Source organism: Bufo bufo, chromosome 5, assembly GCF_905171765.1.
Source record: "Bufo bufo chromosome 5, aBufBuf1.1, whole genome shotgun sequence".
Classification (NCBI taxonomy): Eukaryota; Metazoa; Chordata; class Amphibia; order Anura; family Bufonidae; genus Bufo; species Bufo bufo.
The window spans coordinates 90,466,427-90,482,594 of record NC_053393.1 but is presented as its reverse complement, the minus strand read 5'-3'; the positions used below and the strand labels follow the sequence as shown (position 1 = coordinate 90,482,594).

Sequence of the window (16,168 nt, the reverse complement as noted above, 5' to 3'; positions counted from 1 at the left end):
GCTGGATGCATCTTGGACACCTATTATCTACGACATACAATAGACAACCACACAAAGGCTATATGCCAAAAGCCAGGTATATGCAAGCCATCAATCTATCCATGAGACAGATGACAGGATGAGTCAGTATACCCTACAATGGCAGCCTTGTGCACTATGAGACATTCCAAACCAGCTCTCATCTGACTGAGAGCCAGTAAGCCTCAAAGTTACTTCAGATCTGTTGGATGGCTTGGGTGGACCTGCGCACCTAGATCAATATCATTAGGGAGACAAAACGTTTTCTGATTGCCCTAACATAATATTCAATAACCTTTCTATACAGTTTTGTCATGTAAAAACTCATTTGCATAAACATGGGCATATGGTAAAGAAAATGCAAATGAGCAGAATCTGCCTTGTTTTTCAGCTAAAAAACTATGTGCATGGAAAATTCGAGATCTACACTACTCATGAACAGCACCATCTATTGGTTTCATAGTCTTATGACAAGAGTAATAGTCTTGTCATAAGACTATGAAACCAATAGATGACGCTGTTCATGAGTCAAATGCAGATGCGGACAGCCCATTCCGGCCCCGTTAAAAATGAATGGGTCCTCACCTGTTCCTCAAAATTGCGGAACGGATGCGGACCCATTTTGCGGACGTGTGAAATGGACCCTTAAGGCTCGTTCACATGAACTTATTTGCGTTCCGTATATGGGACATTTTTTGCTTTCTGTACACAGAACCATTAATTTCAATGCTTCCGCAAAAAAACTGAATGTACTCCGTATGCATTCTGTTTCCGTATTTCCCTTTTTCCGTTCCGTTGAAAGATAGAACATGTCCTATTATTGCCCGCAAATCACGTTCCGTGGCTCCATTCAAGTCAAAGGGTCCGCAAAAAAAACTGAACACTTACAGAATGTACTCCGTATGTCTTCCATATCCGTTCCATTTTTGTGGAACCATCTATTGAAAATTTTATGCCCAGACCAATTTTTTCTATGTAATTACTGTATACTGTATATGCCATACGGAAAAACGGAAAGTAACCGGAAACACTATTGAAAAAAAAAATGAAAAAAAACGGCCCGCAAAACACTGAAAAACCTATACAGTCGTGTGAACGAGCCCTAAGTATGTTTTCTGTGCAGTATTGTGTAACAACTACAGGTCTGGAGTAATGAACTGATACATAAGGTGTAAAATATGTCTTTCTGTTGTCTTTTGAAGTTACATATCGTGCACTGGAACTCACAGAAGTATCCATCCTTTAATGAGGCTATGAAGCATACGGATGGCTTGGCTGTTATAGGTGTGCTATTGAAGGTACTGTGCACATTGCCAACTCCTGTCATCTTAATTTTATGTGCATTTACTTCTACAATAACATCAACATTCAGGACTTTTCTGTCCAAAATTAGAAAACAAATCTACAGTAAGCTAAAGGGATTGTGCAAAAATGGAGGGGGGGAGGGTTGGCAAAATCCCCCCAACTTGGTCGGACCTGTAAAGGGAAGATCACTTACCTCCTTCCTGACGCTGGCTCCCCGCTCCCCCCCCGGCCTGTGATGCTCTGCTGTGCTCCCTCGCTGTAAACATCTGGTTTGACATCTCCACAGCCAATCACCTGTGGCGGTGACTCGCTCCCGTTATGTCATGACAAATTGTCAAATGAGGCAAAGGGGATCCGAGGAAGAGAAGAAGCAGGGAGCCAGGTAAGTAAGCTTCCCTTTACATGTCCAAGCAAGTGGGGAGTTCATCGGGGGCCGCATCAGCAGTTTGGTCACCCTCAAAGGGCCGGTTGTATCTGTAGGACTATGTGTCCACTCTTTATTATCATAAATTATTGTCACTGCATTCAATTATTACTGTTTTTTGTAATAAAAAAATAAAATAAATATTGTGTGGCACAGTGTAGGCTATATGTGTATAACAAACATATTTCACATGAAAACTTAGTTACTTGGCTTTGCCCTTGGGGATCTCAGACGCCACTCGGTGGAGCTGATGAGGTGTTTTATCCTAATGAGAAAGATTTCATAATAAGTATTTGGAGAAGGGGCAGAGGGATAGCAGAGAAGGGAGAGGCTGGTGCTGCTACTAGGGGGTCATACCATGGGGGAGTAATAAAGCCCACCATAATGCCCCCCCCCAGTAGTAATAATTCTCCTTATAATGTGACAGTGCAAAAAATACCCCCTTGTAATGCCCCCATTTGAGCTAATGTCCTCATAGTGCCCCCATAATGTGCCAGTATAAAATACCCCTATATAGTGCCCCTAGTAAATGACCCCATAGTGCTCCACACCCTCCTTCCTCCTAGTGCCCCCCATAATGTACCAGTATAAAATGCTCCAGTAGATGCCCTCAGTGTCCCCCATAATTTGCAAGTATAAAATACCCCTTCTTAGTGTCCCCCGTAGATGACCCCATAGTACTCCTCTCCCCCCTTCCCCATAGTACCCACCATGTGTCCCAGTATAAAATTGTACTGTACAGAGAGCCCATATAAAATACCCCTTCTTTGTGGCCTCAGTAGATGCCCCTATAGTGCCCCCAATCATGTGCCAGTATTAACAACCCCCCCATGTGCCAGTAATAATAGTCCCCTAAGCCAGTAATAGCAGCCCCCCTGTGCCAGTAATAGCAGCCCCCATCAATAACAGCCCCCAGTAATAACAGCCCCCAGTAATAAGAGCCCCTCTGTGCCAGTAATAACAGCCCCCAGTAATATGAGCCCCTCTGTGCCAGTAATAACAGCCCCCAGTAATAAGAGTCCCTCTGTGTCAGTAATAACAGCCCCCAGTAATAACAGCCCCTCTGTGCCAGTAATAACAGCCCCCAGTAATAAGAGCCCCTCTGTGCCAGTAATAACAGCCCCCAGTAATAACAGCCCCTCTGTGTCAGTAATAAGAGCCCCCAGTAATAAGAGCCCCTCTGTGCCAGTAATAACAGCCCCTCTGTGTCAGTAATAACAGCCACCAGTAATAACAGCCCCTCTGTGCCAGTAATAACAGCCCCCAGTAATAAGAGCCCCTCTGTGCCAGTAATAACAGCCCCCAGTAATAAGAGCCCCTATGTGCCAGTAATAACAGCCCCCTGTAATAAGAGCCCCTCTGTGTCAGTAATAACAGCCCCCGCCAGTAATAACAGCCCCCTCCCTTTGCCAGTAATAACAGCCCCCCCTTGCCAGTAATAACAGCCCCCGCCAGTGAGAGGTTTACAACGATGCTTTGCATCAGTGAACCAGTAAGGGGGATGCGATGGAGGGGGGGAGAAGGGGGTGGGGGGAGGTGGACCTTGGCCTGGTTGCGGTTGCTTTTGGGGGGCGACGGACGCTTCCTCTATAATACATAACATGACTAATAATAGAGTGATGATATGGAATGTGCGTGGACTGGCTGATAGAATGAAACGGGTAGTGGTTTTTGATTTGATTATTCGTCACCTTCCTGCAATAGTGGCCCTACTGGAAACGCACGCTACACCTGTTATCCCAGAATATTTAATAAAAAGATGGGCAGGGCATCAGTTCCACTCCGGCTTCTCGTCATACTCCCAAGGGATAAGTGTGTATGTACACCAAAGCATTGACTTTATCCTATTAGATCAGTTGATCGATAGAGATGGGAGATTTATCTTCCTCTACGCCCAATGAAACGGTAGAAAGTGTATCCTTGCTTTCTTGTACATCCCGCCACCTTTTGCAATGACAGTCCTAAATCAGCTGACGGTTTTTAGGTATAATAAGGAGCGGTCTCCGGTATTGTTATGTGGTGACTTTAACTGCGTGCTGGACCCGGCGCTGGATAGAATCTCAGCTGCGGAGAAAAGTGCGCAGGGAAAGCACGCCTTACTTCGAGGGTTTTGTGAGGAGACAGGACTAATAGATGTCTGGCGATGGCTTTATGGTAACAAACAGGCGTTCTCGTGCTTTAGTAAAACATACAGTGCCATGTCCAGGATTGATATTGCCTTGGCCAATGGCGAGATGCTCGATTCTATCCTAAAAATGACATACGAGATTCACGGCATCTCTGATCATTCACCGATTCTACTGGTGATGAAGACCGGGCAACAAGGTGGTATTAGTAGATCGTTCAGATTGAACGAGCACTGGCTAACCATATTAAACGACTCGGTAGGGATCGATAAAGAATTTATACAATTTTGGCAAGAGAACATTGGTACAACACACGTTCACTATGTTTGGGATGCCATGAAGGCGTTTATTCGTGGGCTATATTTCTCTAGAATTAAAAAAAATATATATGAATTCTTTGAGGAGCAAAAAAAGTTGGAAGCAAACATTGCATACTTGGAGGGTTGTATTCGAACACAGAATGACGTGAGCACACGCACCAAGTTAAAAGCCGTTAAAGACCACTATATAGCTTTTATGAGGAAAAAAGCCCAGAATCAACTATTCTTTATGGGCTATAAGGATTTCTGTGAGGGTGGTACCTCTGGCAAGCTATTGGCTTCTATCATGGCGAATCAAAAACCCCCCCAGAAAATTAGACAAATACTGACAGATGATGGGCGTCGTTTGGAAGGAGGAGTGGAGATGGAGGGAGAGTTTCTAAAATATTTTGGCAATCTATATTGCTCCGGTGCGGATGTTACAGGGACCAAGATAGACGACTTCCTAGATCAGGTTGAGATTCCGGCGCTCTCGGACTCGGTCTCGGCCCCCTTGAGTGCCCCCATTTCTTTGGATGAGTTACAGGCGGCTTTACAAGAGACCAGGGGCTCCTCGGCGCCCGGATCGAATGGGCTCCCGTTCGGCATATACAAGTGCCATGCGGGGGTGCTTCTGCCCGGGCTGCTGCAGGTTCTGAATGCATCTAGTAAATGTGGAAAGCTGCCCCCGTCCTTGACGGAGGCAACGATTACCCTGATTCTTAAGAAGGGGAAAAATGGCAATAAAATGAGGATTATCGCCCTATATCGCTGCTTAATGCAGACTACAAAGTAATCGCTAAAGTCCTCTCTAACAGGTTAAAAAAAGTAATAACTGGCCTAGTCCACACAGATTAGACAGGGTTTATCCCCGGGCGACAGATCCAGACTAATATACGCCGGACCATCCTTAACATTCAGATTGGAGGGGGGGAGGACCGCTCCATCCTGACTCTGGACGCCGCCAAGGCGTTTGATCGGGTGGAGTGGTCCTTCCTCTGGCGCGTCATGCATAGGATGAACTTGGGCCAGGAATTTATTGGATGGGTTAAATTGCTATATAGTGAAGCAACGGCCAGAATTAGGGTAAACGGGGTACTCACCCCTGCCGTTTCCCTAATGCGGGGGACACGGCAGGGTTGCCCCCTCTCTCCGCTCCTCTTTTCAATCTTTATGGAACCCTTCGCCTGTAGGATACGGGCTGATCCTTGTATATTGGGCTTTGGGGGGAGAGGAACGGACGATAAGATCTGTCTATATGCAGACGATGTATTGCTCTATTTGAATGATGGATGGAGAAGCGTCCCAGATGTTATGCGGATAACAGAGGAATTTGGTAGAATTGCCGGATATGCGATAAACTGGGTAAAGTCTGTGCTCTTCGCCCTGAATCGGATGCCTCCACCTAACGATCTCAGGGTCAGAATTATCGCTCCAACAGACCATTTAGACTACTTAGGGATAAAAATTAGCAATACCATCAGGGACTATAGTACATTAAATATCACCCCTTTAGTTGCGCAAATAAGGAAAAAAATAAGGGTTTGGCAGAAACTCCCACTCTCGCAGATTAATAGGATTGCGCTGATTAAAATGGTTCTGTTGCCTTGGATATTGTACACGGTTAGTTCCTGCCCTGCCTGGATTGAGGATAGTGTTTTCAATCTGATTGATCGATTGATAAATGACCTGATATGGGGCAGAAAAAGGGTCCGTATTAAGTTACAATATTTGCGAATGGCGGCAGGTAATGGTGGCCTAGGCCTGCCCCATTTCCAAATTTATTACCTGTCTTCACAACTACAGTGGTGCATCAATACTGGGGATGGAGTATTATTATCCCATATTTCAGGGCAACTTCAACAGCATACACATAATATATTCAGTATACTGGAATCCGGGCTTCTTGAGCGTGTGGACTTTCCCTGCCCCATCGGGGCGGCGCTACAGAAGACCTGGAATAAAATTAAGGTGCTTATTCAGGCCCCTCAAGTGCTGGATTTTTCCCCGTTATGGGATAACCCGGCGTTAACTGAATTCTCGACACTTAATGAAAATGAATATTGGACTCGAAGAGGTATTACGTTAGTCTCACATATATGCACAAAAGGGAAAATTAAATTAATAGGGGAACTGTTTCAACATACACCAATAACGGCATTAGAACACTATAGATATTATCAATTACAACATGCATTAGCATGCACGCTTAAAAAAATACCTTTGATAACAGTTATTCAGAGGTTTTTATCACTTTGCTATAATATAGTCGGGAATAAAGTTAAGATTTCACTAATATATAGGAGATTTATTGAGGAATTAAGCACGGTTACTAAATTTAAAAGTGTAGATAAATGGAAGGCGGATATAGGGGAATGCAACCCTTCACAATGGCGGGAAATATATCAAAATATCAAGAAGGCCTCCCTTTCACGACAACACCGGTTGACACAATTCAAAATAATACATCGTCTATACGTTACTCCGAGTCTTCTATCTAAAATGTATAGTAATAAGGGTCAGGAATTTAGTTGCTTGAAATGCTCTTTTGTCGCTGCCGGTTTTGTGCATATGCTGTGGGATTGCCCAGTTATTAAGATCTTTTGGGGTAGCATATTTCAGGAGATGGCGGTACGAAGTGGGAATAGCCCCCCCTTAACTATCGAAGTAGTCGTGCTAGGACTTCTCCCCCCTGAGTATAAAAAAAGAGCTACCAAAAATGAACAGATCTACTGGCTGAAGGGATTCCTGTTGGCTAAGGTAATGATTCTGCGACAATGGGTGAAAGATAGATCCCCAACAATAAAGGAATGGCAAAGTTTAATGGCAAGAATAACCGACTTTGAGGACATGAAACGGCGTGGGGTGAGCTATCCTACAGAGACGGGAGCATTGAGAGGGGAAATGGCGAGAGGCAACGCCTTGATTGGAACTGATGACCACCCATGAGTTGTGGCTATGCCCTAATAATAATAATATTAAAAAAAAAACAAAAAAAAAACTGCCAGATATTCTTAAACAATAAATACCATTATACGAGTCCACACCAAACAGGAATAGGATCCGAAATGACGAAGTTTTGAGAATTGCCCAAGAGAGGGATATGAGCGCCCTGCCGCCCCTCGCGGCGGCCGCACCAGGTCAGGTTATGCAGGGCGGGGGGAGGGGGAGGGGGAGGGGGGGATGGGGGGTTGGGGGGGGGGATGGGCCTTTGGGTTTTTGATATGTATGACAGAAAGTTGTTATTAATCCAGGGTAATCCTGGATATAGATGTCTTTGTATGTATATACGTTGTTTAGTACTGAAGCGATATATCGCTTAAATGTACCTGTCATACGTGCTCATTCTCTATGATTAGATATTTGATTTATACTGTCCCTTCTATGTAAGAAAAGCAATAAAGATATTTAAAAAAAAAAAAAAAAAAAACAGCCCCGCCAGTAATAACAGCCCCCCTTTGCCAGTAATAACAGCCCCCGCCAGTAAAAGTATTGTACATAATAATAAAAATAATAAAAAAAAATACATACTTACCTCCATGTCAGTGATGCGATGCAGGCCTCTTCTGGCCTGTGTCCCACGCTGTATGGCTCAGGCAGCGCGATGACGTCATCGCACCGCCTGCGTCGGCCTCTGATAGGCTGCCGGCCTAGTGCCTGCAGCCTATCAGAGGAAGGGAAAGGGACACGCCTCTCCCTCCCCTACCGCAGCACAGGCAGGCATCTGTATCACTGTCCTGAGGACGGCGATACAGATGACTGGAGATGAGCGCTTCCACAATGGAAGCGCTCATCTCCCTGTGCCCAGCCGCCGCTGCCAGATCGCTCGCCTGCCGCATATTACACTGCGAGCTGTCGGCCGCCCGGCGCCCCTGTTGCTATGGCGCCCTGTGCGGCCGCACAGCCCGCACACCCCAAAGGCCGGCCCTGGCTGCGCGGGCCACATGACGAGGTGCGGGCCTTGTGTTTGACACCCGTGTACTAGATTATTGTAAAAGACATACTCTGTATTAGTAGCAAAGTCAAATGCACAGTGAGGACATTTGATATTTTCATGGACTTTCCTAGTTCCTGTCTGAATCGGCCTGAAGCTGATTCACATTATTTGAATATATCGCATACCCATTTTTGGTTTGGGGAAGAAATTACTCATACTGCAAAAATGACACCCAAGGCATTATGCAAAACAGATATGACCCAGATCATTTCTCTTTTTAACCCAAATCTTTCGTGCCTCTAAGTTACCGGTTATACTGTATGAAACAGCTGATCTGAACATTTCGGGCTTCACCCTGTATCCCTCATGGTTGTGGATGTTTCATGAGTGAAGTGGTTCATTTAATGGCTTCACATTAATGGTCCCAACACGGATTTACATTTGCATTTTCTGGGCTTTAAACATGCCAGAATAACCGCATGCATTTTTTTCTGTTAGCCACCTGTGTGGTTTTTTGCAGCATTTTTGTGACATTTTTAAGGGTATTTTTTGCATCAGTGAGCCCACTAGCGTTTTCTTTATGACGTTATTCCCCTATAGAGAAGAGGATGTGAAAAACCCCCCCAAAAAAACACCAAGCACTGCAGCATGCAAGAAAGACACAAAACGACACTTAATGAACAATGAAACAATAAAAAACACGTGCGTCCTGCGTTTCATTTTTTCAGAAACCTTCAGCTTTTATCTGGAACTGGCGTTTTTACTGCAAAAAACGCAGGTGCAAAAAACGCTATTAAAACACAAACACAGAAGAATGCCAGATATGAAAGTACCCTAGTACCCTATTAAATGTCATTTCTTGACTAATTAAGGGACTTTGTAAAACCCTGCTTGTCTGTGGTAGGAAATAGTGGAAAGATAAAAGCAGGAAATCTAACTTCTAATGTCTGGAATATTTAGATACTGAAAATGACATAAGCAAAGAAGCCTATACTGAGATGAGGTTCAGCTGCTTAGAAAAAAAAAAGAAGACACATACTGTACCTGGAGCTAGATGGGCCTACACAGTCAAAAGGGAACTCAGGGAATAGATATTATTTAAAGACTTATTCCCATCTCATTGACATTGAGAGAATATAGCTAGGATATTCCCCCAATGTCTGACAGGTGTGGATCCCTGTGCACAACGCGCAAGCGCTCTGCGCTCCATTCACTTCTATGGGGCTGACGGAAATAGCCGAGCCAGCTCTCTTATTTTGACACTCTTATAGGAATGAATGGAGGGTGGCCGCACATGCACGGTGTGCCCTCCGGACTTTGCTTGCTCCATTCTAAGCATAGGTGCGGGTCCCAAAGGTAGGACCCACACCTATCAGACTTGGGGGCATATCCTAACGATATGCCCCCAATGTCTGAGATGGGAATAACCCTTTAAGGAGCCATCCTACCATGTTATTGCCCTGGAGAAGTTGCAGCACAGAATGCCATTCAATTGAATGGGCATCCATAGTAATATATGGTTGCATGTATATTTCTGTGGTGGTATGTATATTTTCTGTCAGCAGGGTTAAGAATGCAAGTACCCAGCAAGAATTCCGAGATATGAAGATTAAAACCTTAAATTTCCTTATTGGTTTATTTGTTTTATTTCTAACATTTTTAGTTCATTTTATTATACTCATATAGTGAATAATTTCATAAGATGTAGATATGGTATTGTAACATATATTGTGTTATGTGAAAACAGGTACAGCCCTTTTTCAGTGAGATGCTGGGGTTCGGTTTCCAAACAGTCCTAAAAAATCTATCTATCTATCTATCTATCTATCTATCTATCTATCTATCACCATAAGTATTCAGACCCTTTGCTATGACAGTTGAAATTTAGCTCTGGGGCCTCCCATTTCTCTTGATCATCTTTGAGATGTTTCTACATCTTGATTGCAGTCCACCAGTGGTAAATTCAGTTGATTGGACATGATTTGGAAAGACACACCCCTGTATTTAGGGTCTCATAGCTGATAATGCATATCAGAGCAAAAACCAAGCCATGAGGAGCAAAAGAACAACCTGTAAAGCTCAGAGACAGGATTGTGGGGAGGCACAGATCTGGAGAATTGTGCAAAAAGTTTCTGCTGCACTGAAAGTTTCAAAGAGCACAGTGTCACCAGGACTCCTCCTAGAGCTAGCCGACCCATCAAACTAAGTAATCGGGGGAGAAGGCCCTTGGTAAGAGAGGTGACCAAGAACCTAACGGTCACTCTGGCTGAGCTCCAAAGATCCTGTGTGCAGATTGCCAGAAATAGGCTTCTCTTCAGCAAAAGACACCTGAAGTCTGCAAAAAAAGCAGCTAAAGGGCTCTCAGACTATGAGAAACAATATTCTCTGGTCTGATGAAACCAAGATTTAACTTTTGCCTCAGTTCTAAGCATCATGTGTGGAGGAAACCAGGCACTGCTTATCACCTGCACAATACTATCCCTACAGTGAAGCATGATGGTGGCAGCATCATGCTCTGGGGGTGATTTTCAATGGCTGGTAGAGGGAGACTGGCCAGGGCTGAGGAAATGCTGAATGGAGCAAGGTACAAAGATATTATTAATAAAAACCTGATACAGAGTGCTCTGGACCTCAAACTGTGCTAAAGGTTCAACTTCCAACAAGACAAGGACCTTAACCACGCAGCCAAGGAGTGTCTTAGAGACAACTCTGTAAATGTCCATGAGTGTCTCAGAGCCCTGACTTGAACCCAAACAAACGTCTCTACAGAGACCTGAAAATGGCTGTCCACCAATGGCCACCATCCAACCTGACAGAGCTTGAGAGCATCTGCATAGAATTATGGCAGAACATTCTCAAAACTAGGTGTACAAACCTTGTGGCACCATACCGAAGAATACTGCAGGCTGTACTCTCTGCCAAAGGGGCTTCAACTAAATACTGAATAAAGGACCAAAAACTTATGTCAACATAAAAATAAAAAAATTTCCTTTACAATAAATTAGCAAAGATTTCAAACATTCTGTTTACACTTTGTCATTATGGGGTGTTGATTCCAGAACGATGGGGAAAAACTTGCATTTTCTATTATTTTAGTACAAGGCTACAACATAATAAAATGTGAAAAAAAAGTCAAAAGGCCCTGAAGACTTTCTGAATGCACTGTATACATACACTCACAACTGGAAAATGAAAAAAGAGCAACTGGAAAACTAAAGGGGTTGTCCGGGTTTAGAACTGAACCCGGACATACCCAGAATTTCACCCAGGCAGCCCACCTGACAAGAGCATCGGAGCTTTTCAAAGGCATTTTCAGGAGTTCCTGTGATGAACCGTGCTCTCCTTAGGGCTGCCAGGCGGAGGCTTCTGCCCATCAGTGAGCCCGGTGTAAATAAAAAAGCCCTTGCCCTACGCGATTCAGCGCAGGGAATGGGGGTGCATCGGAGCATGACATGCTTAGATGCTAACATCAGAGGGGCTGCTTGGGTGAAAATATGGGTATGTCCGGGTTCAGAACCCGGACAACCCCTTTAATGTGATTGAGCTGAGATTGACAAAGTATAAACTGCTAGTGGTGCTTGGTCAATGGTCACACAACCAAGGTGGTTCCCCCTTTATTTTGGGTACTGCAGCAGGGTATATGATGAGGCAGGTTCACATTAATATTGGGTGGCATCTTCCCTGGCTGGGATACAGGCTGCCACTCTAGCATTGTAACAGTCATACAGATGCAAGATATACTCCTGTGGTATGTCATTCCAAGCTCTTTCCACTTGGACCTTTACCTCAACCAAGGTAGTTGTTGGCTGCTGTGCATGGGAGATTCGCTGGCCCATCCAGTCCTAGATATTCTCGTTGGGTTAGAGATCTGGCCATTGAGCTGGCCAGGGTACTGCTGAATACCCTGAAGGGCACGTTGTGTAACCCAGGCAAGGTGTGGGCGCATGTTACCTTGTTGGAAACCACATCATCTGAGTAAAAAAAAAGGCAGTAGGACTGATTCCACAATGTCCTGGACATACTGAAGGCTAGTTAATGTTCACTCCACGAATACCAGATGGGAAGGGTCATGGTAACTAATGGCCATTGGTGTTGGTCCTGTGTGTCTCCACACTATACTATGCATGATGGCTGGAGACACTCTTCTGTCTTCCTGTGATCTCTGATATGGCCAATATTACTACCAAGGCAGAACCTGCTTTTATCACTGAATACTATTTGTCATTGATTGACATTTGTCAAAATAGTATTTGTCATTGATTGACATCAGAGTTCGCAGGAGGACTCAAGAGCGCCCACTGCCATCATGCATAGTGCGGAGACACACAGGATCAACACTAAGTGTCTGATCTTGCAGTCATACTCTATTCCATTTGTCTCTCCTACTTTTTCCTAACATACATTTTGTATTTTAGCAGGAAAAAGGAAACAGATAGAAGGGAGCATGACTGCAGGATCAGACTACACAGGGTTTATTTGTTGTCTGTTTCCAAGGAGATGCTAGGTCTGCATAGGTGCTATATACAGTCGTGGCCAAAAGTTTTGAGAATTACATAAATATTGGAAATTGGAAAAGCTGGTGCTTAAGTTTTTATAATAGCAATTTGTATATACTCCAGAATGTTATGAAGAGTGATCAGATGAATTGCATAGTCCTTCTTTGCCATGAAAATTAACTTAATCCCAAAAAAACCTTTCCACTGCATTTCATTGCTGTCATTAAAGGACCTGCTGAGATCATTTCAGTAATAGTCTTGTTAACTCAGGTGAGAATGTTGACGAGCACAAGGCTGGAGATCATTATGTCAGGCTGATTGGGTTAAAATGGCAGACTTGACATGTTAAAAGGAGGGTGATGCTTGAAATCATTGTTCTTCCATTGTTAACCATGGTGACCTGCAAAGAAACGTGTGCAGCCATCATTGCGTTGCATAAAAATGGCTTCACAGGCAAGGATATTGTGGCTACTAAGATTGCACCTCAATCAACAATTTATAGGATCATCAAGAACTTCAAGGAAAGAGGTTCAATTCTTGTTAAGAAGGCTTCAGGGCGTCCAAGAAAGTCCAGCAAGCACCAGGATCGTCTCCTAAAGAGGATTCAGCTGCGGGATCGGAGTGCCACCAGTGCAGAGCTTGCTCCGGAATGGCAGCAGGCAGGTGTGAGCGCATCTGCACGCACAGTGTGGCGAAGACTTTTGGAAGATGGCCTGGTGTCAAGAAGGGCAGCAAAGAAGCCACTTCTCTCCAAAAAAAACATCAGGGACAGATTGATCTTCTGCAGAAAGTTTGGTGAATGGACTGCTAAGGACTGGGGCAAAGTCATATTCTCCGATGAAGCCTCTTTCCAATTGTTTGGGGCATCTGGAAAAAGGCTTGTCCGGAGAAGAAAAGGTGAGCGCTACCATCAGTCCTGTGTCATGCCAACAGTAAAGCATCCTGAGACCATTCATGTGTGGGGTTCCTTCTCATCCAAGGGAGTGGGCTCACTCACAATTTTGCCCAAAAACACAGCCATGAATAAAGAATTGTACCAAAACACCCTCCAACAGCAACTTCTTCCAACAATCCAACAACAGTTTGGTGAAGAACAATGCATTTTCCAGCACGATGGAGCACCGTGCCATAAGGCAAAAGTGATAACTAAGTGGCTCGGGGACCAAAACGTTGACATTTTGGGTCCATGGCCTGGAAACTCCCCAGATCTTAATCCCATTGAGAACTTGTGGTCAATCCTCAAGAGGCGGGTGGACAAACAAAAACCCACTAATTCTGACAAACTCCAAGAAGTGATTATGAAAGAATGGGTTGCTATCAGTCAGGAATTGGCCCAGAAGTTGATTGAGAGCATGCCCAGTCGAATTGCAGAGGTGCTGAAAAAGAAGGGCCACCACTGCAAATACTGACTCTTTGCATAAATGTCGATAATAGCCTTTGAAACGTATGAAGTGCGTGTAATTATATTTCACTATATCACAGAAACAACTGAAACAAAGATCTAAAAGCAGTTTAGCAGCAAACTTTGTGAAAACTAATATTTGTGTCATTCTCAAAACTTTTGGCCACGACTGTACACAAAACTTTAGGACATTTTTAATTGTGTTGCTATATTTTTATTTTTTTTATGAACTGGGGCTATAAATATGGTTCAGAAGGTGGACCTTTGAGAAACCTATTCAGCTGTTGCTTTCTTATATCTGTGCTTATAAAAGATGGAATATGATAACCATTATGACCACCATTACAGACAATTCCCATAGGCGATCCCATCCCTATTTTCTTTATTTTTTTTTTATATCTTTATTAGAGTAAAAATAGACAGACCATCTCATTTTCATACAAAATTACAATATAACATTATTATTATTTTACCTTACTCATAACCACCCATCACCCAACCCTCCCTACCCTTGCGATGCATCTCAACACCCTCTATCATTCCAATACAAGAAATTAGAAGAAGAGGAAAAGAAGAGGTCATGGAGAATTGAAAGTAGGAAGAGATTAAAACCTCCAAGCCTCCCATATCTTAGTCCATTTCTCCTGGCTATTTCTTTGCTTATATAAGAAATACTCATAGCTTTTAACCCTATTGACCAAATTTATTCAATTTTCCAAATTTGGAACGTTTCGTGAAAACCACACTCGGGAGATCAAAAGTCTCGCCAAGAACAGAATTCTATTCAGGAGAGTCTTTTTATATTTATGACAATTTACGTTGGAGAAATCGCTCAATATCCAACACTCAACCACAAATGGAATCGGGAGTCTTAACTCATGAGCAACAAAATTATTGAGCGCAATCCAATACTGTTTTAATTCTGGGCAAGACCAGAGTATATGTAAATGATCAGCCCCAAAAGAATCACACCGTGGACACTTAGAACTATCTCTTAACCCACATTTATTAAGCCATAAGGGCGTGACATATAATCTATGCAGGATATTAAATTGTACCACTACGTGATCAAAATTGTCAGATGTTAAACTCAAATTCCCAAATATATTTCCCCATCCCTCCAATTGGATCCTTGGGCAATCAACTCCCCAGGCCCTTTGACCTGGTGATTGCATCTTAGTGAATAGTGCCTTAAGTAATAATTTATAAAAATGTGAAATCTTAAACTTCTGATCTAAATTCCCTATCAAATCATTTAAAAAAAAGTAGAAGTATCTATCTCCAACAGTGATTTGTTCTTTACACTAGTAAGTCCCGAACATAACTGAAAATATCTAAACCAAGGCAAACCCTCCATATTCTACCTTTGTACTAACACCGAGAACGGAAGTATCTCTCCATTCTTCGCCACTTGTGTAACATAAAAAATATTATTTTTTTTGCCAAAACTGGTCCCCAGCTATTTTATCCAATGCCTGTAATTGAAGATTATGCCAGAGGGGAGTATACTGAAGAGATCCTTTTATTCCTTGCCATCTTCTAATAGTATCCCATGCCTTAGATAATAGCTTTTTAGCTTCTCTATACTCCCGTTGTCCATTAGTCCACACAGATTAGACAGGGTTTATCCCCGGGCGACAGATCCAGACTAATATACGCCGGACCATCCTTAACATTCAGATTGGAGGGGGGGGGGACCGCTCCATCCTGACTCTGGACGCCGCCAAGGCGTTTGATCGGGTGGAGTGGTCCTTCCTCTGGCGCGTCATGCATAGGATGAACTTGGGCCAGGAATTTATTGGATGGGTTAAATTGCTATATAGTGAAGCAACGGCCAGAATTAGGGTAAACGGGGTACTCACCCCTGCCATTTCCCTAATGCGGGGGACACGGCAGGGTTGCCCCCTCTCTCCGCTCCTCTTTTCAATCTTTATGGAACCCTTCGCCTGTAGGATACGGGCTGATCCTTGTATATTGGGCTTTGGGGGGAGAGGGACAGACGATAAGATCTGTCTATATGCAGACGATGTATTGCTCTATTTGAATGATGGATGGAGAAGCGTCCCAGATGTTATGCGGATAACAGAGGAATTTGGTAGAATTGCCGGATATGAGATAAACTGGGTAAAGTCTGTGCTCTTCGCCCTGAATCGGATGCCTC

At 43.7% G+C, this 16,168-nt stretch overlaps 1 protein-coding gene across 5 annotated transcripts in view; it reads left to right on the top strand.

Moving 5' to 3' along the window:
- The window catches only part of LOC121001285 (carbonic anhydrase 13-like), an 86,482-nt gene that overhangs the window by 45,178 nt on the left and 25,136 nt on the right, over positions 1-16,168 (top strand). For all 5 annotated transcript variants that reach the window (XM_040432281.1, XM_040432284.1, XM_040432282.1 and 2 more), the window contains one exon: positions 1,221-1,316. In XM_040432281.1, the coding sequence (XP_040288215.1) occupies positions 1,221-1,316 (96 nt within the window). The remainder of the gene's footprint in view (positions 1-1,220; positions 1,317-16,168) is intronic.